Consider the following 24,861-nt stretch of genomic DNA (forward strand, 5'->3'; position numbering starts at 1 on the left):
TGGTAGAAGCTTCTCCAGACTCCAAAATCTTTCCATGTTGGTGTCAATCTGCATCCCTTGCAGAAATTCCATCAAACTACATATTTCTGATTTAAATTATAAAAGGAAAGGGGGCGCAATGCAGGGATTACCACCAAAAAACGAGAGCAGCATCATGCAGTGTCAGTACAATGATGTGCTAACATCCACATCTGGATCAGAGACAGACCGGTCCGGTAAAACATGACTCTGACCCACAGCTACTTCCCACACACACACACACACACACACACACACACACACACACACACACACACGGAGGGAGGCGGGGATGTTAGGCATCTCACACCGAGGAAACAAAAAGAGCAGGTAGTGTGAAGAGCGAGAGACGCCCGGCTAATCCTCCTGCCTCAGTGCGGCTTCAGGCTACAGAATTAGCGGCGGTTAGCTCGATTAGCCGGCGACCCGGGGGCCAGAGAGTGACAGTGTCCTGTCAGGGGAGAGGAGTAATGGAGACTTATCCTGCTAGGAAAACGTCTTTTTAATCACCCTTTATCTTTATAGACGTCTGACGTCAAACTGTTTTCACTGCAGTCAGAATCATGGAAGCACAGAGTCTCAATTCAACTCCAAAAACAACAAAACGCTCTTTTAAAAACATTATGCAGAGTTATTCCTTTTTTTTACTGAATACAAATGTAAATACGTCTTGTATATCGTAGAGAAGATAACATGGGAGTAAAGCATATTATTTCCGGATGACAGATGGAGGAAAGGTGGGATTCAATGAGTCTGTACTTCCTCCCACTCCGTCTCCAATTAGTGTTTATGCTCTCTGTATATCCATACTGTTACCTCGCTGAATACAGGAAGCAAACAGAGTGGATTCATCCCTCCAGGCCCGGGACAGTGTGTGTGTGTTGTCTGCCTGCTCGGGCAGGTGTCTCGCATTGAGGTGGTAATATTTCATATCTTTTATGGCTGCCGTCAAAGCCGGCGCTGCCCTTCCACCTGGCGGCAATTACACGTCTGTATCAGCAGCAGATCAAAGTTGAGGGATCGAGCGGTGAATAATTAAAAACCAGAGAGGATGTTTGTTTCAAGAAATACGTTCGTAACGACCGCGAGGATAAGCTGTGCACTTTCACACATCTTATTACGTGCGCGCGCGTGTGTGTGTGTGTGTGTGTGTGTGTGTGTGCATGCTCTGCATACCTACGAGGGCTTTTATCTGCGTGTGTGTGTGTGTGTATCGATCGGCAGCTCCTACCTGTGGGAAAGAACGCGGGCTGCTGGAGCTGTGCGTTGGCCAGCGCCTGCTGGTAGTGCAAAACACTGGGGTTGAAGAGGGAGCTCGCTCCGTTGCTCTTCTCAAGTGCTGGTCTCTTTGGTAAGGGCTGGAGGACGCCGTGGGGGAACGCCTGGCCACGGGAAACACACACACACACACGCACGCACACACAGACACACACGCACACACACACAACCAAGACAGAAGCACAGCGGATTTGAACTGTGTACTCCCACAAGTCGAAGCTAATCATGTCTAAGTCTGTTATTTGTCTATGCACAGCACAACAAGGCAAACATGGAAAAGTTGCTGTAACTATCACAAAGGACAATGAGAAACTAGACCGTAGCAAGGCAATCATCAACAACACATTAAAGAGAAGTAGAGTGCCGTTTACTTTAGCATTACAGAGGTAGACGTTAAGCTATCAATGTACACAACAATCTGATCGTAAGTGATAGCTAGCTCTACTTTTAACGTTTTCACAAAAAACAAAAGAGCCAAATTAAAATTTTGTGAGTGGCTACAGTACAATTAAAGAAAGCTACATGCAAAGCAAAAGGTGAAAGGTCAAAGTACCAGGTCTACAGTTGCCTCGAGGGGTCGCTTCATTGCTTTGGCAGTCGACTGAGTCTTTAATTAGCAGGCAGCGAGCACATGATGGCAGTGGGCCAATGGGATTCAAGCGTATTAACATACAGGTAACAGCAAGCAGAGGTGCGTCATGGGGGACAGCATTGCATTGTGGATAGGTGAGAAGGAAAAAAACAAAAACAAAAAATAATCTGAATGCAAGTATACCACATACAAAACAATAGGCATGCACATAAACAAAAGTCTGTTTTGTTTACTTTAAAGAAACATTGCTACTGTTTGAATTAGTATAAAAGCAAAAAAAAAAAAAAAAAAAAAAAAGCTTCTACAGTAAACTTTGGTTAAAAAAGCAAGATCTAAGATGTACTTCCAAACTACTGGGAGAGCATTTAGTAATCACGTAAACTAACATTTTTAATCACAATAAGATTTAAAAAAAAAAAAAAAAAAAAAAAAAAAAAAGAAAGAAAAGCAGCACGATAAACAGAACTGATTCATTTAAGTGAGACAGTTTTCAAAGCAACAACAGTTCCTACGCTCCTGGAGGACTGGACTGGACTGGACTGGACTGGACTGGACTGGACTGGACTGCACTGGACTGGACTGGACTGGACTGGACTGGACTGCACTGGACTGGACTGGACTGGACTGGACTGGACTGCACTGGACTGGACTGGACTGGACTGGACTGGACTGGACGGTGTCTGACACTGACCTAACGACGGACAGCAGGGCTGCAGCAGGTCTGAAGGACTTCACAGCGACTGAGCAGCTCCTTCTGGACTGTTCCTCTGCTGCGTCTGACTCCAGTCCAGTGGAGAAATCTGACCTGATGTTCTGACGTGGGTCAGTTCTGACCCGGCTAAGCGGTCAGCTGAGTTCACACTGCGCCGTAACCACAGCGCGGGGGGCTCGCTGGACTGATCGATGAAGAGGCGACGCTGTGTTTTATGCCGACTGCAGTTTAACCGGAGAATGTGGAGCTCTGCTGCTTATTGCTCTGACAGTGAAAAGAATGAAGCTATCGGTGTTGTTTTTTTCTTCTTTTTAGTGCGAAGCTACCCTGACGAGCTAATCCAGGTGTTTTCTGAAGTAACAAAACGATGGCATGGATGCGATGGAGAGCTCCGACAGGCTCCATGCACACGCCTCTTGCTTCATGTATGTGGATTGAATTCAGCGTTTTTGAAGGAGGGTGGTGGATCCGGCCAATGCATTGCTGGTGACAGGCTGAAACACCGTGTTAGTGAGCGCAGGTGGAAGATGGACGACTGGAGCGACATGAGAAGCAGGAGATGGCTGCGACGGACGGGCGATGAGGAAGATCACAGCGTGGCGAAGCAACACATAATGCGGCACAGCAACACAACATAATCCCAGTAAACTGTGAGTGTATCACTTAATGTGCGGCCTCGGCTCCGGTACACTTTATCCTGCTTGGATCTGAAGAAGTGAATCATGGGTAATGACGTTAGCGGTGCAGGTTTTATGGGCCTGTGCTTCAATAAAAGTGAAAATTGGATTACAGGTGCTGACTAAACAAGTCGTCGTCCTCAGGTTAACCCTCCTCACCTCCAGCACAGATTGTCCCTGCGGCGGGGGGAGGGGTAATTTGGGAATGGGGTCATAAAGTTGATGAACCGGGGGGGGGGGAACGCGGGAGGAGCCTGACCGAGCGGCGTGCACCTGCCGCGAGGCGCCGGCTGTCACTTTAAGAAGACGCTCATGGGGCCTCGCTGCCTTTTATTCATGCATGTTTTCATTGGCGGGTGTCGACTTCCCTTGTTTCATGCAGCAGCGTCGAGGCCGACGCTCGCAAGACGTCTTTATCGTGGAGGACGGGCGGAGCGATGGAGGCGGTCGGCGCAGCGCGTGAAGCATGCCCATGCCATGAAAGACGGAGGGGGAGTCAGCAGGCGCTGGCGCAGTGCGAGGAGGAGCATGGACAGGAAGCCACTCAGAGGAACAGCCAAGGCACCAAGCCAACCCCCCCCCACCCACCGCCGCCGCCGCCGTCTGTCTGTCTACCTGTGCTCACACACCCTCCGCCCCCCTCCCCCTCCCCCGCCCGCCCGGGACGCTACATCCTCATCCAGCCCAGATTCAATTTGCACTGATCTGCAGAGGGCCGCACTTATCACTGAGAGCCGTGGGGTGGGATGGAGGCGGGGGGGGGACGGCGAGCTGGCGCATTGTCTCCGTACGAACCAAGGGCATTGGGAAATAAAAGAGGACTGCGGTGAGATAATAAGAGATTGTTCTTGCGGCGTTGCGTCGGTGCGTTTAGGTCTGGCTGAACCCCGTTCATTGTCTACGACGGCCTCTCTGTGGACGAGCGGCTCTCTGGAGTCCGCCGCAACAAAGCCGGCCCGGCCGGGGACGTTTGGTGCAATAATAAAACAGGGCTCCACATTTTGACGTTACGCTGAAATGGCATCAGCAGGAACTTGCGTTTGAAGTGTCGTGTCTCTCGTCTCCTGCTCCAGCTTCCTCTTTACTGACTACACGTCCCTGCTAGTCCTGCTGAAATCCTCCAGTACTCCTTCTAAACACAAGCTTTGAAAAAAAAATCCAAGACCAATGTGCTATCAAAGAGTTTGTGAAATCTGTTGAGCGTGAGTGTGTGTCGGCTGCTCTACCACTGCACCGCACGCAGGAGGTGGGCTCTCTCACCATGGCTGCAGCCGTGGCGGCGGCTTGCGCGGCCACGGCTGTCTGGTTGGCCTGATGTTGGGCGGCCTTGATCTTGGCCTGGAGGTGGGCCGGGGGGTGAAAGTACTTGCACTTCTCGCGAGAGCAGCGGCTCTTGATGTAGTCCATGCAGACGGTGACCGTGTTGTCGCTGGTGTCGATCATGGGGCTGTCGCTGGGGTGCGCGAAGCGGCAGTCCGTCTCGCCGCGGGCGCAGTTGCCTCGCTGGAACTCGCGGCAGACCTGCGAGGGGCGGCGGAGGCGGGCGGACAAATGTTGACAGACACGGATGAATGCACGAGCGGAGGGGGAGGGGGAGGGGGGGGGGAGGGGCAAAGAAATACACAGAGAGAAACACAAAGTGTGAACACTTTCAATCAGCAAACAACAAAAGACGGAATGACTGTAATCAGAAGCAGAGTGAGACACAAGGCCGTTGTTCTTTCATTCTAACTCTGCTGTCAGATCTTCGTCGTCTTATTACTTCTTCTGTTTCTCTCTTTAAGCAGATGACATTTTTGCTGTGCGATTGTTTGACAATAAACTCCTGGATGCACGATCGAGTCAACAAGCTTCAAGTCTTCAAATGAAGACGGAGGTGTGTTGACTGAAGAAATTTTTCGATGTTTTTGAAAATATCACGCTTCTCTTTTGTTTGCTTGACTTTTAAATGGAGCCAGATTTGTTGGAAACTGTTGGAAGTTCAGCTGTGTCAACACTGAAACTAAAAGAATGATGAAAACCAGTTTGTTTCTGCCACATTTCTTTCAAAGAAAATATTCATTTTCATTTAGGATTTAAAACGTCCGACATGGTTACAGGAGCAGGCAGAACCAGACATCTGTGAAATGCTGCCGAGCACAATAAATGGCAGCAAATGTTGGGAGCTTTTTTTTTTTTTTTTTTTTTTAATGTGTTCTCTTTTCCTCACCGACGATAAATTAGTTTTGGACTCGACGCTGCAGTGCGGGCCAAACCCGGACGACTGCGGAAGCACTGAGCCGGTCAGACTGTTCAGAAGCCTGGGCGTAATCACAGCGGGGGGGGGGGGGGTTCTGCTTTTGAATCGCACACACGCACACATGCAGAGAAGTGGAGTGTGCACACGTGTGCGCACACACGACGGCTCTGTGTGGGAGTGTGCGAGTGTCTCAGAGGAATACTGTTTCATTAGAGGCGGCTTCAGTCAGTTGCTAAGTGATAGCACTCTTGCAGAAAAACACATACAGGCGCACACCTACGCATCACCTCCAGGTTTTAGGGAGATTATTGTTTATCTTTTTAAATGCAGTGGGGAGGGGGGAGGGGGCGACAAAAAAAAAAAAAAAAAACCTCCTCTCCGTGCCCTCTCGAGTGCCGGGGGGCAGATGGAGACGGCTGAAGTTGTTGAAACCCAGTCCCAGTCGAACCGCGGCAGTCTCGCAAGTACCAGTTAGTGCTGAGCAAACTCCAATCTAAATCACTGTAATCACACATCTCACCCCCCCCCCCCCCCCCCACACACACACACACACACACAAGCTGTAATTATTTCTGCTAAGCGATAACACAGTGGTCTGGAGCTCCGGGAAGCGGCTGACGTAAAGAGCTATCAGGTAACACCGTTCACGTGAAGGATGGCTTGATATACTTGTGTTTTTTCCGTGTTTTCTCGCAGCTTCCAGCTCAAAGGGAACGCGCCGTGCGGCTGCAGATAGAAACCGAGTTCCACTTCTAATCGTTTCAGCACCGTTTTTATCTGAATGAACGGGCAGATCACCTCCAGCTTGTCGGTGCGCAGCAGCTTCTGGCCGGAGGAGGAGCCGGTGGTCACGGAGACGGGCGGGCTGCCGGGGACGATGACGGGCGTGCTGGGCAGGATGTCTGTGGGCACCAGGCCCATGCTGTGGGACATGGGCGTCAGGTAGGGCGTGTAGCTCAGCCCGGCGCTGGAACCCAGGCCCTGGCTGACGGGAAACGTCTGCTGCAAGGAGAGCGGAAGAAGAAGAAGGAGTTTACCAACAGACACAGAGCCGTGGACGAGAATAACTGCAGAGAGAGAGAGAGAGAGAGAGAGAGAGAGAGAGAGAGAGAGAGAGAGAGAGAGAGAGAGAGAAGGGAGGAATTTTTTCACCCTCCGTGTCTCCCTGGATGATTTCGCTGAGTGAGCATGTTCTCCTTCAGCTGCGCCGAGCTTTACACTGATGCAGCTTCACACACTTACACCTGGCAGCTGCCCAGCGCAGCAGCCGCAGCCCACCGCTGACTGCTGAGCAACTCCCCGAGAGGAGCTGTGCAGCTCAGCGCAAGGGCACGGCGGCAGTCAGAGCAGGAGGAGGTTCCTGAGCTAACGGGGGGCTGCGGCAGTTCTCCCTCGTACTCACCACCGGCTGCATGGTGGTGCCGGGGATCATGAACTGCATCTGCTGCGCCAACATGGCGGCGGCCGTCTTCTGCTGGATCAGGTTGTTCCTGCCGTTGATCTCCAGCTGGGTCTTCAGGTGAGCAGGTGGATGGAGGTATTTGCAGTTCTCTCGTGTGCAGCGGCCCTGAGCAGGAAGGAAGGGAAAAAAAAAGAAGTGAAAACCACACCCGGTGGCTATCCGGACGGAGCTGAGGAGCAGCTCTGTTTTGATGGCGAGCAGGTTGAGCGTCTGCCTGGAGATGTGGCAGACATGTGGGCTTTGATTTTCGGCACTCCGAAACATCATGTCCTCGAAGGCAGCATGCATATTCATACCGAGGGAGTGTGGAGCAGAACAGTCCGCTGGGGCGGATGTGGGAGAAGCGGTTTTAAAGCCGACCGCCGGCTTGTTCAAATGTGGCACGTCTCGGTCACACCGAGTCCGCCCGAGCCTTCACCACTAACCCTCTCGGACGGACACGTCGCGCGGTTTTCCCTGTGGAAATGCAAATGCGGGGCTGGCAGGGTCAGGCTTACCGAGACCTTGGTGGACGGAGGCAATTACACCGTCAACCCGCAGGCTAATGGCAAACACAATAATCCAATATGGCGGGAGGAAGCGAGGAGAGAGGTCAGCGGGGACGGGGAGGAAGGCGGTACAGCTGGAGATGTGGGGGAGAACGGAGGATGTGGCACGATGGGCCGAGAGCTGGTGAATATGAAGGTGAGCAGATGGAAGTGAAGCCAAACTGGAATCAGTGGCGGCGGAGCTAAATATACCCGGTGACCCCGGACGAGCTGCAGCACACTGACCTCATTAGACGTATCATCTCTCTAATTTCCTCCTCTGACACGTCAGCCAAGTGTCCGGTAATGACTGGAGGTAATTACTCCAGCGTCCCACTCAAACACTCCTTCCAGTCCAGAATCCAAACAGTCAAACTGAGTGGGGCCCAGCAGGCGAGGCCACACGGAGGCCGCTGACAGTCTGGAGGGTGTGATGACTTCTATTACATCTGACAGCGCATGAGACTCCAGCTGAGCGCTGCACTGATTCGTCAAGTTAGCCAAAGGAGACGGGACTAAGTAGCAGTGAAGAATAAATTATGAACTGTATCAATACACTGACGTGACGATCGTGTTCAACCTCCAACTTCAGTCAAAAACCCGCTACTGCAACCTGGATTTGACCCGACTGAAGATTAAAAGTTCCCGGTATCTTGAACGAAGCCTGATCTCCAGGAGTTCAAAAAAATAAAAAATCTTTAAACTGATACAGAACCCTGACTATTCTTAGTAAAGCATATAACTAGAACACATCCCATGGGATGTGATGCAAATGAACGAAAGCATGATATGGATTATTTCTGTTAACACAAAGGCTTGACAGCAGCGAGTCGCTCGCCACCTGACGGGGGTTTGAAGTCGAAGCGGAGCACTTTGTTCGCCCCACGTCATCCGGGCAGAGAGCAGCTTTTAATCAAGCGTGGCTCGAGGTGTGAGCCCGACTCTCCGTGTCAATAACCAATACTCCTCCCGTCTCATCGAAGGGGGAGCTAATAAAACCCCTCCGTCTTGGTCGTCTTGACAGATATTAAACCACGACTGTTAGCCGTGTTACAATTATCTGCCATCGAATTTGAGCAAAAATATATTTCCGCTACGGAGGATATTGCATTTCTGAACGCTACAGAAGTATTTGCAATTGTTGTTCTCACATTTCTAACAATAAAACAAGACGTGCACGAGGTGTTTCCATTGCATATGCGAGCAGATAGCAGTGTGAACATTCAGGTACAAGCCAGAGGGAGCCGACCTCCGCAAGCTGGTGTCAAGGCAGCAGGAGTCCCTCTGTTCACATGCACAGAATCGCACCTGCCCACACACATGCATGTTTAATCGCTCCATCATAACAAGCCTTGCGCACACACACACACACACACACACACACACACACACACACACCACATGCAGCTCTCCTCAGTCCTGTCCAGACCGGAGGAATGATGGAATAATGTTCGTACAGAAGCAGAAGCCTCGGTGATGCTGCAGGCATCAACCACCAGCAAAAGGTGTGTGTGTGTGTGTGTGTGTGTGTGTGTGTGTGTGTGTGTGTGTGTGTGTGTGTGTGTGTGAGAGAGAGAATGCGTGGGCAGGTGTAAGCGTGCAGGAGCGAGAGAGTGTGTGGGCGGCTGTGAAAAAAGGAGCTTGTGCTGGAGCCGAGCTCTGGACAACGTCCCAAAAGCAAGCCTGCAGGGGAGAGCGGCGACACTGCCGAGCCCCGCAGAGATCTCTCTCTCTCTCTCTCTCTCTCTCTCTCTCTCTCTCTCTCTCTCTCTCTCACACACACACACACACACACACACTCTTCTCCGTGGTGTGGACTTTGAGGGAGACTATTACCCCTCTTTTAGCTCCAGGCTCGCTTCATCTCCAGCCAGTGAGCGACGTGCGCGTTCTGCGATCAATTTGCCAAGTTAAAGTGACGAGGTAAACGGCGGCGGAGCCGCTCAGCGCAGCGCTTTATAACGCTTATGCTCCGTCTCGCTAAGTGCAGGCCTTGGACTCGAACAACCTTCTCCTTTCATCCTGTCAAACTTTGTTTGAGAGCCTTTTCTCACTGATGTATTCATGATCTATCACGGCATTGTGCTCAGTCTTTGCATAAATTAGTTTTAATTCATCTTGGCTTTTGTCTCGTTCGGAGGTGGAAGAAGCAATAAAAAAAAAAAAAAGTACCTTCATTGGAGCTGCCACGGTAATGGAAGTTCCAGCACTATTTCAAATCTCTGACAGGAATCAATTCATCGTTTCAACTTTACAAATATTTATCATTTGTACTCAATGAAGTTACCTTGAACTGAGAACTCATGTATTAAGAGGAAAAGCCCTCTCTAACAATTACACTGCATGGAACTGGATGTTGTTGTTTTTATTCTAACGGGAAGTCTTGAGATCAAGATTTTGAACATGCTCTGTCACTTTATTCCGCATTTAATTGGTCAAAATAAAAGTACCTGTGCTGGTATCTGCAGGTACAGACAAATGAAACATGAATTTGAGCAGCAGATGAGACTGGAGACAAAAGATCAGAGTCCAATAATCCTGCGCGGAGCTGTTATGATTTATTATTTTACAGCTCTGGCTTTATAACTCACACAGTGTAATTTACTATCTGAAACTCTTCAAACTCTCAGTCCTCAAGAGCGGGGAGGATACGGATTGGCTATAAATGTGCTTAAATGACACATAAATGGGGCTGTTCGAGTGCCGCGCTTCACAAAAGGAGAAGATGAGTCAAGCCATTGTTTCACGCAGCAATGGGTTCCAGGTGTCCTGCTTCCTTGTCGTGGAGGTGTGTCTACCTGAGTGTTCTGTTAAATCAGAGATCAGAGAAGAGATCTGCAGCTCTGGGGAAGGATGTGGCTGCTCACGGCGCGAGTTTGAATAAGGAAGATCCGTCTGCGCACATGCAGTCCAAGTTAATCCGATGCTTTCCCCCCACTGTCGGTTTGGTTGCGGGTGTTTCGTGTTCAATGGTCTTTCTGCTCACGTATCAGGAGCTAATCGGCTAATAATCCGATATGAAACCCAGCGAGTCTTCTCAAGAGTCGGTCAGCCCCGTCTTTAACTCTGCAGGAGTTCGACTCTGCTCACTGTTCATCTGGGTCGTCTCCATGATCACCGAACTGCACTCAGCCGTCCGTCGTCCACACGTGTTGTTGCGCTGTGTTGGTTTACCGTGCACGGCAGTTAAGAAGCCTTCAGTCTCTCTGATTAGCTTCAAATCTAACATCTGCTCCGTCGCTGAAGTAATTCTGGCCTTAATAAAACACGATCGGGCCGACTGCGTGAGCCACGCAGCGATGGGTTTACATAGCAATTACAGCGCATGTGAAGTGGGATAATGACGATCATCACCGAAGGGTTCAGGCTCCACTTGGAGACGGCTCACTCGGGGATTCAGAGCACACAGGATGAGGTAAGCTCTGTGGGAAAAGCAGCGCTGCGTCATGACGGAGCGATAAATCATGTCAGTGCGGTGCCATCTTCTGGTCTGAAACCCAGGTTCTTTTCAGGGGGAGGCAAATACACCCACACACACACACACACACACACACACACATACATGAATGAATGGACGATGGCTTGGTTGAGAGCCGCCCACTCATCCATTCATCGGGGGCTTTGCCTTCCAGCAGCTGCCTCTGAAAAGGATGTGTGAGAGCGCCACGGCACCTCTGTGACTCACCGTGCCGAGCCATAGCTACATTGTGAAATTATACCTTTCACCAGGGTCGCTCACACGGCAATTTCTTACCGCCGGTCGCCGCTGTGCATATGACTGCTGCGAGTCGCGTGGTAATAACGGGCTCCATTCAGATTGGATAATTATCCGCTTGCGCCGCGGCGAAACAACACATGACAATGAGAGGGAGATCAAAGATAAATTAACAGTGTCTTTTTACCTGACACAGAGCCTCTATTCATCATCTTATATAATCCCACGTCGCTCCTGGACGGCTCTCACAATCCCCACAGCCATCGCCAACAAGACGGCACCGAGTGTTTGCCAAGTTTTCCTACAGTAGAAATGTCAATAGAAACGTGTTCCACATTCGCTGTGATCCGCGGGGACGGGAACGGAGGCAGCTCCTCTCCAAAACAGATTAGGATTACACTCACTGACGATACGACGCTTGGTTTTACTACTTGTAATTAGAGCTCATTAATTTTTTTCTTTAAATGAATCCATTAAGACAGAGAGTATCTCAGGCATGAGAGTTATTCTTTCATTGAAGCATGTGCCTTGATTTTAACAGAGGATGTGGATATTATAGCATTCTGTATCTGCAATTGATTTATGTTAAAGATTTATCAATATCAAGATCAGGCGAAAGAGCTTTGAAGCATCTAATCATCTAATCCTTTAAATGGTTTTACAATAAAATATTCCTATTAGTCAGTGGCTATTATAATAATGAATTATGCATTTTAGTAGATTATTACATCAAGAACAATTTCTTGGATATTTCTGGTTGTTTATCAGGAAAAAAAAACAAGAATTCTGCTAATTTCTATGTACATTATGAAATACACATCCAGATAAAGAAGTGTTTGTCCGTGACGCTCATTACTCTCCATCTCTGTTGTGATGTTCAGGCCTAAAAAGAGCGATGATCCATTTCTCCCAGCGATCTGCTGAACACGCTCCAGATCAGCCTCGCGGCGTTGAGCTGACAAACCTTTAGAAAGGCGAAAACAGGCTGACATGAGAACGCAAAGCCAAAGAAAGGAAAAACGAGCGCCGAGAGGGATCTCACGTCGCTCTGCTCTGACCACGGACACTCTGAACTGCCGGTGACGCGCTGCTTTGTTGAGATTTTATTCACGGGGAGGTCCGGGGGGGGGGGCGGGCTTCAAAGGCAACGCATGTCATTTCAAGGTCTGAGCATTTCCTGAGGCAAACAGAAACACACAGACGATCAGTGGCCGCCTTCAGGAGTCCACTGTGCCCCAGCAGAAAGTGAAGACACGGACATGAAGCCGGGGTTGCTGTGGAGGTGCCGGCCTCCCCTGGGGGGTGCCAGAGAGCTGCAGGGTGGGCTCACCAGCAGGACTTATCAGGGGGTCAGGGTTTGCGGTTAAACTGTGGTTAAAAGTACATTTCTTTTTATTAAAAGACATTTTTTCAATCAGAATTTGGGCTTCCTCACTGGACTCAGCGCCATCTTCATCCGTCCCGCTAACCCCCCCACCCCTCGCCAGCCCGGCTGAATGGCCGGAGTGATGGCTGCTGTGTGTCTGTGGGTGGCACTGACACAGAGGGCCAGTCTTCCACCCCCTCCGCAGAATAGCGCTTCGCTTGTGGGCCCCTCCGTCCACCACTGTAACATTTGCATTTTGCCCTCAATGAGCGCTCTATGCTGCCGGAGACGGGCAGCGGCCGCCTATAGGCTGCAGCCGCCACGGGAGCCGCGAGCGTCCTCGTCAAGGAGACACATTTACATCACACCTCCGTGCTTTTCTTCTGCCCTTTACAGGGAAGCCGGTGGTCTGGGGCTAACCCAGGACGGATACGCTCCAAATCAGCTCTTCTTTCACCGTGTCAACAATTCCAGCTGAGAAACCATATTGATGAATTAGTTGACGCTTTGCGTGCGCTCAGTCATGATCAATAGCAGGGTGACTGGCAGTATCGGCAGGCTGTGAAATCTCAGGACGAAGAGCTCAGAAACACACGGGGGTCAGCACTAAAGGTGGCGGCGGACAGCTCCGTCAAGACTATAGATCAGCGCTGCTCACGGAGCTGATTCCAGCAGATACGTGGAGAAAGCAGAGCATGCTGGGACGCCTGGCGCAGGCATACATCCCCCTGCTACATCCCACAGCATCTTCATCAGAGGAGCTGTGGCAAAGTCCTCTCCCCAGCAGTTTATCCGATTGTCCTTCTCAGTGTGAAAGGAGGGGAGCCGCTGTGAGAAAGTGACACAAATGTTTCTGACATGAAGCCTGTGAGATGTGTAATCCCCTTACAGCATAGCTCGGGAACCTGTTGTATCCCGAGTGACCGGCGGAGAGGAGAAAAGAAAAGGGGGTGGAAAGGCGCTCGCGCTTCCCTTCTTATCCCTCATTATCCCCACGAGTCTCTTTCTTTCTCCTCGATGCTTTTGTCTCCACGTTCATATTAACGCCATGCCATTTGACTGCTGAAATGTGCAGCTTTGTTTACACACACTCCTATTCGTGGCTATAAATATCGGAACATTTCTGACTGGCAGAGGCATTCACAACAGAGCTCCACACTTCAGAAAGATTAAACACAGTAAAAATGAGTTCGACTTCTTCTCTTTGTGCACGTTTCACTAGGGGACGGCAGTTAAAGAAAAAAAGAGCATTTTGTGTCATTCTCAGTTTACGGAAGAGGTTTTCCTGCTCGGGGCGCTAACAGCTGGTTGTGGGTCAGCGTGTCGCGGCTGACGAGGAAACCACTCCGATGGAAGCAACGGGACGGGCGGGCACTCCGGTAACCGAGCGGAGCCAGTGATCCCAGCGCTGGATGCACATGGACAGGGCTTCCCTTCATCCCCCAAGCAGGGACGGCGCTCCCACTTTAAGGATCCTGTTTTGTTTTTGGGCCCTAATGGATCCGTTTGGACTAATGGATCCGCTTGAAGTAGGGAGGCTTCAGGATGCTTGAAAATCCATTATGAAATGATAGCCGGGGGCTTTTTGCTTCCGTGGGTAATGGAGGACAGGAAACAATGGTGAAAAGTAGCTAAGCAGCAGCCGTGTAAATGTAAAACAATGGTGGTAAACTCACTTTGAACTTGTCGAGTGTTTTAATTACGCCGTCATGCGGTAGATTTGGCTGAGCCACTCGGATAATCTCCAACTAGCAGCGGCGTGGGTGTATTCAAACAAGAAGACACCCCGGCATCGGGAAGCCACCACGTAATTTAGGAACAAGTTTGCTCACTCCTTTTACCTCCATCACACACACACACACACACACACACACACACACACACACACACTCAGCAGACACACATAAGACAGTGTGTTGCCTCAGCAGTAATTAAGTGCCTTTGTTTGGCTGGCTGTAATCCCGCAGATGAAGGAGTGGTGCTGCTGCTGACACGCCTGAGATTACCCGAGGAGAGAGGAGGAGGAGGCCAACTAAGACGGGATACATAGACGCGGGGGGGGGGAGGAGGATCAAGGCCAGATAAAGTCTGTTGTCTTATTTCTTGCCTGTTTGTCCTGGGAGGCCTGGATATCGTAGATCTTTCACCCACAGGCTTTAAAAGTAAACACTCCCACCTCCATGTGAGACACGTAATAAAGGCTGCCTGTGCCGAACCAGGATCTCACAGCGTCTCAATGTGTCCGCTTGTTGTCTCGATGCAACGCGCACCGTTTTTAGATTTGCTGCGTCTGTGTGGCAACGTCTCAGAATAGTCGCAGAACGTTGTGTATCAGCTGCGGATCACATGCCGGCGTTATTGCCGCGCGCAACGGGCCGGCGAACTGCGGATCAGACGCTTGGAGGGGAATCTCAGCTGTGTCTTTCAAATTCCAGCGGAAATGTTTCATGATGTTTCATGAAGCATGAGCATGAAAGACAAGACTTACATGCAGCACGGAGCAGTGCTGAGCTCCCACTGGAGACATGGCGAACATCCACACAGCTTTGTTCTTTGAATGCGGAATGCAGCATGCACGTGAGGCGATGACCAAGAAACCTTTACGTCAGAATGATGAATCAAGATTCCAGTCTTCGAAATGTCCAAAATTCTGCATGTTTTTATGATACGAATTAGTGAACACTAAAGACAGAATTAGAGAAGTTCTGAAGCACATGAGAGCGTGTGAATGTGAGGAAATGACCCATCCTTCAGCTGTAATAACCAGATAAAGTCAACAAATCTGTCATATTCTAACCCATAGAGTTGAGTTTGCTGCACAGTTTCGCTGCATGCAGCGTGTGGAAAAAGAAAAAAAAAAAGACATCAGGTATTCCACTCATAATGAAAAATGTGTCGGAGTGTCTTTGATGCCCCGCTCGCTCCGTACAGCACTCCATTAAGTGTGCGGCAGATACTTTGTGCGGTTTATAAAACAACCCTGGGCTCATCCGTCACAGCGTCTGAGCTCTCGTGCGTTCGTGCTGCAGTGGAGGCAATTTAAAAGTAAATCACGGCTATCAGCATTCGGGTGCCGGCTGGGGTAACCGGCCGTTGTGTCATCCCACTGCGGTCTCGGTGCTGCAACCTGGCACCTGCAAAGTCCCGGTCCCGGTGCTAATCCGGCTGGAGACCGGAGCCCGGCTCGAGTTAATCTGATCATCTGTGACCTGCTGAGACATGAAACCCACCCTTCAGAGCTCATTTAATCTGCACACGCTAACTAGGCGCCGGGAGCCGCGCGTCCAGGGACGCAACTGATCGCAACCGGGAACGGCCCGCGACCGCACGGCGTGAAGAAACGACGCCGAGGCGTCACCCGGCGCTCGACGAGCTGGGACGATTCAACACGAGTCCGACAGCCAACCGCCGACTTCACCCCGCCCTAAAAGGGATTTTAGAAAAATAGGTTACACAATGTTGATGGCCCAGTTTGACAGAAAAAAAAAAAAAAAAAAAAAGTGTGTCACGCCCCCAAGGGAACACAGCAGGAAACTAATTATTCATTTTGTCAACAGGATTCAATTTCAGTCAATCGAAGCCAAATAAAGTGCCAAAAAAAAACACAAATCATAGAAAGAAGATTGAGGAACTGAAATAAAGAAAAGTGCGGCTCACATCTTCCTTCCCAGCTGACACTATCGACCACGTGGCCGCTCGTGTTGAGGAGTTTGTAAATCCATAAAACAGATAAAGGAGGATAATGAGATGGAAGGGAGAGAGCAGATCTATTCATCAAAGCCTCTTTCTAACACACTCAGCAGATAGGGGCAGAAATGTTGTGTAGCTGCTTACTCTCCAGTTTGGAGATTAAAGCTCTGGTTGCTGACAAAAAAAAAAGAAGAAGAAAAGTTGAGATTCTACTGCAGAGTCTGGCAGACATTTACTGATCTCACACCTCTGATCACACCCGAGATACAAAGTCTCAATTATTTATATTCCTGCATGCACGAGATGGGCAGATAAAACATGGGGTTTTATACGCACAAATAAACGCAAGGGGAACAGAGCGATCGAAATATCTCTGGTGTAATTTCATTTTTCTGCATGTGAAGCCAAAGGGGAACGAGGTGCCGCGTGTTGTTTGCTGGCTGCGGTGATGAGGCCTCGGAGACTCCGATCCCACGTGGAGATGATGAAAAGCGCTCTCGGAGGACCGGCGGCGCAGAGGAAGAGGGCTGAGGCGAGCTGCTTTTAAGTAACAGGTGGCTTTTTTGCTCAAAGATATGAGATCGATAAACCGGAGTGCGCTGACTCACGACGTGAGCTGCGGGAAATCTTCTGATACCGGTGCAGATATCCATCACGCTGTTCACCCATGTCCTTCTGCTGGTCTCCGTTTGTTTGCTGAAGTGGGGGGGGGGGGGGCTTCAGCTCGGAACCATACACTGGAGAATCCAGGCGATGGATGGAAATACAACATTACACATGGTTAAAAAAGCCACCTGGCGCACACGGCGCTCCTCCTCTCTCCGTCCCACCTCCGTCGCCTCGCCTCGCCTCGCCACGAGGTCAGCCCGCTCTGCGAGGGTGCGCGCTGCCAATTAGTGTCCCCCACCTGTCGCCGTGGGTCACTGGTGCAGGCATCTGCTGGGTGTGAAATTGGCCATCTCACTTTCGCCCATGAACTTTGCGCACGCACACATGAACACGCACAGACAGGCACAGATCTGACCCGAGGCTGACCTCTGTGGAATGGCCACCGTGTGCAGAGGGAGCAAGATCTAAATAATACCTCCAGTTAGCTCAGGATATTGAAAACCATCCCCGCTCTGGAATAGCAGTCTAATCCACATTTAAATGTATTCAAAAGATTTGATTGCTTGTTTTCAGAGCCGACATCCACATTCTAATTCCTTGTAGGAAATAACAGTCAAAACAACGCAAAACACTAAAAGGGCCTCATCCTGAAGCAAACCTTCGTTTGAATGAACTCCATTTAACAAACTGGAATAAAATGTGAATGAGCCGGGCGTGCGTTGCTGTGAAAACAGCTTTGATTTACAAACACCGCAGCAGTTCACTCCAAGACTTTCATCCTGACGGCTCCGCAGAGCCTCGCCGAGCGCCGCTTGACGTTTGAGGGAGAAGTCAGATTGGTCTTGGACGAGCCGTCGGCCAAAGCTTTGCGTCACACTCTGAGGTGATCGGCCGCCGATTTGATCAGATTTCGACCCTTTCCTCGCTCTAATTATGCGCACGGTGCAGGTGGATATTAAACTGCAGCAGCGGGACGGCGGCACCTGTGAAAGTCCCGTCACTGAAGCTCAGCTCGTCGCCGTTTCAGTCCGTCGCTGCAGCTCGCGGAGCCGAAATGAGACGTGACTCAGAGCGCCTTGAGGAGGAAGAAGAAGGAGTCGTCGCGTTGTCAATGTGCTTTTAAGAAGACGCGGCCGTGCCAGTCACTGTCACTCCGTGCACGCTCCTCGCTTCGCGAGCAGTCATTTTTCACGGTGACATACCCAACATGCAAAGCTTTGACATTCCCAGCTCTGGTATGTCTTCACATGGGATTGGGATGTCATGGTGAGCCTGGATCTGCGCTGCATGTCTGACACAGACCAATAAAAAAAAAACACACACACACACACACACACACACACACACACACACACACACACACACACACACAGGAGGCAGATCCTTTTCTGGAGCAGGGCCCCTACAGATTGCATTTCTGTTGCCTCATTAGACGAAGCCAATTAAGAAGATCTCTGTCTCATTATGAAGAGTGGCCCCTGGGAGACAGCTGGGCCTGTCTGTCTCACTGTTAGCAGCTCCTCTCGGTGTGTGTGTGTGTGTGTGTGTGTGTGTAAGTTTTAGATGTAAAGCATTTTGAGCTCTGCCTTTCCGCGAGTTTGTCCATTTTCCAATCGGAGGAGAATTAATAGCAGCCTTGGGGAAGCGGCCCACCAGCGTCCAGCGCAATCATTATTTTTATTCCTTTAAAACGGGCCATATGCTGGAGTGCACTGCGCATATGAGCAACATACTGCGTCCAGCAGCAGGCGCCGGTGGCCTTTCCGAGAAAATAAAAACAACACTGGAGGCCACAGATTTCCTTCTCATGATCCGCATTTTTTTTTAACGAAATCTCACCCAACTGAACAAAACTGGATCCGAACGCTACCACTCAAGTCTGTTTGTGAACTGGCGATGACACTACGGATCAATAATTAAAGGCAGCAGTAGCAAAGGTCAAGCACGCAGGGAGCCTCCTGCCTGACTCGCCACAGACCTGCCTTCAGCTTCACTGCAGAGGTGCTCACAGCAGCAGCAGCGGCAGCAGCAGCAGCAGCAGCTACTGCAGCAGCGGCAGCGAGGCGGTCTGAGGCCAGCCGGCTTTGAAATCATCAAATGGTGAGGATGGCATTGACTCTGCAGCACGGATCCCAGTTGCCGTGAAGAAAAAGCAGCAGAGAGAGAGAGAGAGAGAGAGAGAGAGAGAGAGAGAGAGAGAAAAAAAGCAGAGAATGGAGCACTTTATCAGCACTGTGGGCAGCGGAGAGCGGTGGAAAGAGAGGATGACTCAGAGGCGGTGGGCGGACTGAGACCAGGTGAGACACTGGTGCAGCAGATGGGCAGATTTTCAGCTCTCAGTCTCTCCATCATGCTGCAGGCAGATCGCTGGGTTGAACAACACCTACTATTCGAGCTGACGTCCAACAACAGGAGTGTCACACTTATTCCTTTTTCTGTTGTTTTTTTTTTGTTGTTGTTTTTTTTTATAGAGAAGATTTAAAAGGGGTTCAAGTTCAAAACAAGACAAAACTGAGCATTAACAGACTGCCGCAGCGAGTGGGCGGACCGGAGTTTAGGATTCGCCGTACAGCCCGGCCGAGCAACTGCAAGTGTGAACATAAAGCGGCGACAAGCAGGTGACACATCGGTGGAGTGTATCGTATAAAAAAGACAAATTTCTCAAACGTCGAAGCTCCTGACAGCCCGAGGCTTTGCTGAAATATCCCTACTTCAGAAGCAAACCTGCATTTTCAGTCCAGCTGCCCACGTTAAAAAGCAAAACTGTTCACCAAAAGGACCTAAAAGAGACTCTCCGCGAGCAGCAATCTCTACGTTTATCATACCTCCAGTCATATATTATCTAATATATTTACTTTACTTTAAAATGTAGCGGTTGTCAGCGTTAACGGACTTCTATTTACCTGTAGTGCATCTTTTAGGCTCGTATTTGTGAGCTGTCCATCACTGTCACATGAGAGAGGCCTGCTGAATATGGATATATTTTTTTTAAAAGCTGGCACTCTCAGAGGAAGCTGAGACTGTGGCTGCTGGGGCGCTCAGGCTGCTCTTCTCTCTGCCGTTATTTGTCCGAAGTGAAAAATGACCATCGACGAAATGAGAAGTGACTCTGAGCAGCAGAAAGAAATGTGTTGCTGAGAATAGGATGTGAAGCCTCATCCAGCACTGTAGCACACACACATTCACACACACACACACACACACACACCAATGTGGGTCAATGCAGTGGCCCACTTTATGCCGCGTCCGCCCTCATGTATCAATTCTTCTGATCAACGGCAGCAGCGAAAAATGTGACTTATCGGTCGGCAGGAAGGCTCGGAGTGAAAAGATAAAGTGGATTTAGATGTGTGGGGTTTAATAACACAGGATGGAACAAATTAGCATGGGCAAGAATCTTGGATACAGAAGAAAAAAATGTATTAAAGTGAAACTACAAGGCTTCATTTAGCCGTAAAACAGAACTATCAGCATCTTTAACAATCCCAATATCACATCAGTGTGTGTGTGTGTGTGTGTGTGTTCCCTGTGATGGATTGGTGACTCGTCAAAGAGTCTCATTTACTTTTTTGTAGCTCTCATAGAAGTTTTGCTGCATTTCTTTGACAGAACCTTGAATCTCCACATGTAGATGAAATCTGCTCTTGCGGAGTTCGTCCAATCAGAATCAGCTCTGCCGTCGTCTTTGGTAGTCACGCTGTTCCCATGAGCCCGAGACTGAGTGACGAACTGGACCCGGGTCACGAGACGGCGAGCTGACCCCACTTCCTCCTCTCTTCTCCGATTCCCTTGCGACCGTTAAGGTCGGTTCAGATCGGCTCGTCGGAGGCCGCGGTGAAATCACACGGATCAAATGAAGTCTGGCAGGGTTTGCACTGGCAAGACGGCGAGCGTGCACGCCGTCTGCCTGCGTACGGGGAGGCCTGTTTAAGGAGCGGTGGCAGCGGCGGTCTCCGAGGGGTTCATCAAAGCATGCCGGGTCCGCCGCGGCCCCCACATTAGGCTCAAGTCAGTGACTCGTTGTGTCTGTGCGAACGACCCCGGGGGAGCGCCGGCTCGCGCCGCGCCGCACACATTCCCCTCCACATGTTTGCTCTGCCCAGGGCGTGGCCCAGTACGAGGGGATTACGCTGAGGAATGCAGCCGAGCCCATCTTTTAAAACAAGGGAGCGGAGGAGGGGGGGGGCCGAGGCCACGGGCATAAAGTTCACGTTCACTGAGGCTTCTGAAAGATCCCCCCTGAAAAAATGCAATAAGCTGGAGCGGTAGGACGGCTGGAATCAAGCGCGTGTGACTGTCTGGACGGGCCTCCGTCAGATGAAGCGAAGGTTGTGGGCGCAGCCTCAATAACTGGTTTAAAAATATTCCTCTGATTTCCCTGTCACACACAGGAAAGCCCTTGCTGAATCACTCCTTCCCCGTCCCTCACTTCCTCCTCTTTCCAGGTTCTTTATTCGCCGGGTTCAGCCGTCTCACGCTCCCAGCCCACCCCCCCCCCCCCCCCCCCCCCCCCGATCCCCGGCTCCTTGGAAAAACTCTTACAGTATGCTCTTTTGAAGCAGAGCCTGGATTAAGATGTTCTTACCAAGTGAGGGAAACCAGGGCGCCTCATCCCCGGGGGGGCTGCGCCGCCGAGCGAGTGATACAAATGAGAAAACAACACCGCGCACCTGAAAGTTGCCCCGATTGTTTCTCCTGCCTTCACACTTTGGTTTTGACGAGCTGAGGAAACACGATCGCTACACCACCCCCCCCCCCCCTGCCTCGGAGGCCGCCGGAGCTCAGCCGGGCGTGCCGGTCACCCGGTTGGAGACGCCACGCAGACCCGATTATCGACCATCTGACGTGCACCGAGGAGAACACACGCTGCCTCTTTGTGTTTGTGTGAAATGAATTTTCAAGTGACCATCTCGCCACCGGCTGCTTATTTTTAGCCCGTTTAAATCTGTTTCATGCTTTATTTAGCATCTGCATGTGTGTGTTGCGAGGAATGACAAGCAGCCAAACGTATTTAGCGAGACCGCCGTCTGTCGAGACGACGGAGGAGAGCAGAAACGGGAAAGGGAGGAGAGAGCTTCCTGTCTGCAGACAGCGTCACATGACCCGAGTGATTTCATTAGCTCCGTTTAGGTGGGCACTGTCGCTCATTTCCTCCGCTCGCCCCCCCCCACCACCACCTCCCTGTCACAGTTTCCATGGTCACTGAGCAACAAGTATCAAAGAGCTTCGAGGAAATGGCTTCGGCGGCGACACGCTCGTGAAGCCGCCGCCGCCGCTCCCATTGATTAGCTCTCACGCCGTGACGGGAAGTTAAAGGGTGGGAGGGATGGATTTAACCTTTCGGGGTCCTGCTTCTCTGACTCCACTTTATGTGCACAAAAAAAAAAAAAAAACGAAAAAAAAAAAAAAAAAACGATGTGAGCAAGTAACTTTCTCATTTCTTCCTGTTTCCTTCAAAATAAGAATGAGGTAATAAAAATCAGAAATCGTAGTTGTGCAACCCATTGAAAGAGGCGTGGCTCGACTGGATTCATGTAACAACATAAGACGCTCCTGCATGGAAATTCTAATGAGAATAACATCCTAAAAACCAATATTCAATCACTGCAGCCATAAAACAGTGAACAATAAGAACAACAAGTTCCTTTCTTATTTTTTTTGTCAACAGATTTTCCACACGTCGCTCGCAGAAGTGACCTCTCAAATGCCCTTCGGATTCTCCATGTCAAGGTGTTTCAGCGAAGGCAGTGGGATTTACAGAGATATACGGGTGAAAAACCAGGAAAAGAAACTGAAACGGGTCCCGCCGCCTCCTCCGCAGCTCAGGTCATTTGTTCAAGTCGAGTCTGGATGAAAACGAATGACGCCTCGGGAGTCGCCTCTCGTCCCAACCCTGAAAAAAAAGCTTCAGCTGGACAGAGATGAAGCGGCTCGTCCTATTTTGAGAGATGACAGACGAAGCATTGAGAGGGCTAAAGCCTGCAGCGAGGAGCAGGGGACGAAAATAATCCCCCAAACATTACACTATAACAACTCTGAGCGGGGCGCGGTGTCGGGATGCTGCGGGCTTTCTGATGGAGGAAGCAACCTGAGCCGGAGTAGGGGGTGACCCGACCCCATCCCGCCGGCTTGTTGGACGCCGCTCGGCTCAAACGCAAGTCAAACGAAGGAGCGATTTTCAGGTTTTGTGCAGGTCGTTTCCAAATCAAACCTGCGATGACGGGATAATACTTTCGCTTTGGCAGGAAACAAGGAGCCGTTGTGAGAGTTTTTATAAACTCAGCCAGAAACCAACGACCGAAACAGCCCGGCTGAGCGGCGCGACGGCGATCCGGCCTGCTGCTGCCCGGCAGGCGGGACAACGTGGTCGCGGCTCCTCATCTCGCTCGCGCTTGTTCATGAAAAGGAGCCTTCTGATCATCGGGCGATCACCCTATCAGGTGAGGAGAGCCGGGAAGGCGATACGGGCGTAATGGGGTGAAAATCAGCCTGCCGTGGAGCCAAACACATTTCCTGACGCATAAGAAAGCGCTCATTCTCTGAACTGTCACGAGGGGAGTCTTTGTGAGCGGGGCGGGGGGGGGGCCGCAGTCCACAGCACAGAGACTCTGTATTCTCCTTCGGTCACTCGCTTGCGGGGGGAGAAAGACAGAGACAAACCCTGCCTCCCGCGTCCGTACGTCTACCGGGCCGTCGATCCAAAGAGAGCGCCGGGTCAGGTCCAGACCGTGTCTGTCTTTTCTTCAGAAACTGTCAGACACGACGGAGGAGGCTCCTGGTAACCGGGGGGCGAGTTTCGCCTCAGGAAACACGTGAAATCTCATGATAACAGTGACGTCAACGGGTGGAGACTGAAGCAGCGATGGCTGCAGGTCTCACGTGAGTGGACCGGCGGCCAGGACCTGGGCGAAGCAGGCAGAGACGCTGATGTCTTCCTCACTCTTTCCTCGCCACCGCTGCTGCTGGTCTGAGTAAAGCGCGGCCGCGTCGTTCGTTTAACGTTCGACCTGCCTCTGCATGGTGCAACAACAAATCAGCTGCGGCGGAGCAGCGAGAAAACATCGCTCAGAGATCCAACTCCAGCAGGATCCGCTGAGAGCGACGCCTCGGCCGCCAGCGGCGGACCTTGACGCCGTTACACACCCAATTACCGTTCGATAATGTTCCCACATTCAGCACAATGAAGAACAACAGTGGAAGAACAGAACAGCCCCTTCCCTGATAAATAAATAATATCTTTTGGCACTGACCTTGTACACAACCTTGGAAAGTGTGAGATACACTTTCCACCGGTTCATATTTAAAAAAACACACTCCTCACAGTTCCAGTGTTCTGCTCTAGTTTCTGCAGCTATTTATCATTGTCATGTCTGTTTTTTGTTTTTTTTTGTCTCCTCCCTCCACACAGCTTGAAAATAATGGTGCAGCCGATGTCTTTGCGGCATGTGGGGGTTTGTGTGAACCGACCCCGTTATAATTGGGGAGACTTTAAAGAGTCCAGTGTTAATCTAATTGAAGATATTTCCCTGCTCCGAGAAGGGTCAAATGCAGAACCTTAACTTCATAAAATGGGGTCAAGAGATAAATTAAAGCCTTCATTAAAGCGGCGCCCGCTTCATTACAGCTGCGAGGGCTGGTTTTGATATCAACACGATGTAAAACACACAACGTATTCGTCCCATCCAGAAACAGCCGCCTTGTAACCGTGACAACGGACAGCCGCACAACAAGCCGGGACAGTTTATGCTGTTTGCTGCTTGTGTACGACAGCTGACGCGCCCCCAGAAATAGAAGCGATGGGACGACTCAAGGCGATCAGATGTTCACCCGCAAGTGGAGATGATGGACAAGGTGCAGTAACATTAGATGAACTTACCGTATTAAACACACACACACACACACACACACACACACACACACACACACTCTCCCTCTCTCTCTGGTGGCTGCGTACATGACAACAGACCTCCGTGGCC

The 24,861-nt window shown here is 50.6% G+C and overlaps 1 protein-coding gene across 13 annotated transcripts in view; it reads right to left on the reverse strand.

The window, feature by feature from the left end:
* The window catches only part of mbnl2 (muscleblind-like splicing regulator 2), a 41,317-nt gene that overhangs the window by 6,895 nt on the left and 9,561 nt on the right, over positions 1–24,861 (reverse strand). For 8 of the 13 annotated variants that reach the window (XM_030086564.1, XM_030086566.1, XM_030086574.1 and 5 more), the window contains exons 3-7: positions 6,919–7,083; positions 6,315–6,518; positions 4,538–4,798; positions 1,850–1,903; positions 1,250–1,400 (exon numbers count right to left, since the gene is read on the reverse strand). In XM_030086564.1, the coding sequence (XP_029942424.1) occupies positions 1,250–1,400; positions 1,850–1,903; positions 4,538–4,798; positions 6,315–6,518; positions 6,919–7,083 (835 nt within the window). The remainder of the gene's footprint in view (positions 1–1,249; positions 1,401–1,849; positions 1,904–4,537; positions 4,799–6,314; positions 6,519–6,918; positions 7,084–24,861) is intronic. The other 5 variants (XM_030086576.1, XM_030086575.1, XM_030086571.1 and 2 more) reach the window with 2 other exon arrangements.

This window comes from Salarias fasciatus (genome assembly GCF_902148845.1).
Source record: "Salarias fasciatus chromosome 23 unlocalized genomic scaffold, fSalaFa1.1 super_scaffold_20, whole genome shotgun sequence".
Classification (NCBI taxonomy): Eukaryota; Metazoa; Chordata; class Actinopteri; order Blenniiformes; family Blenniidae; genus Salarias; species Salarias fasciatus.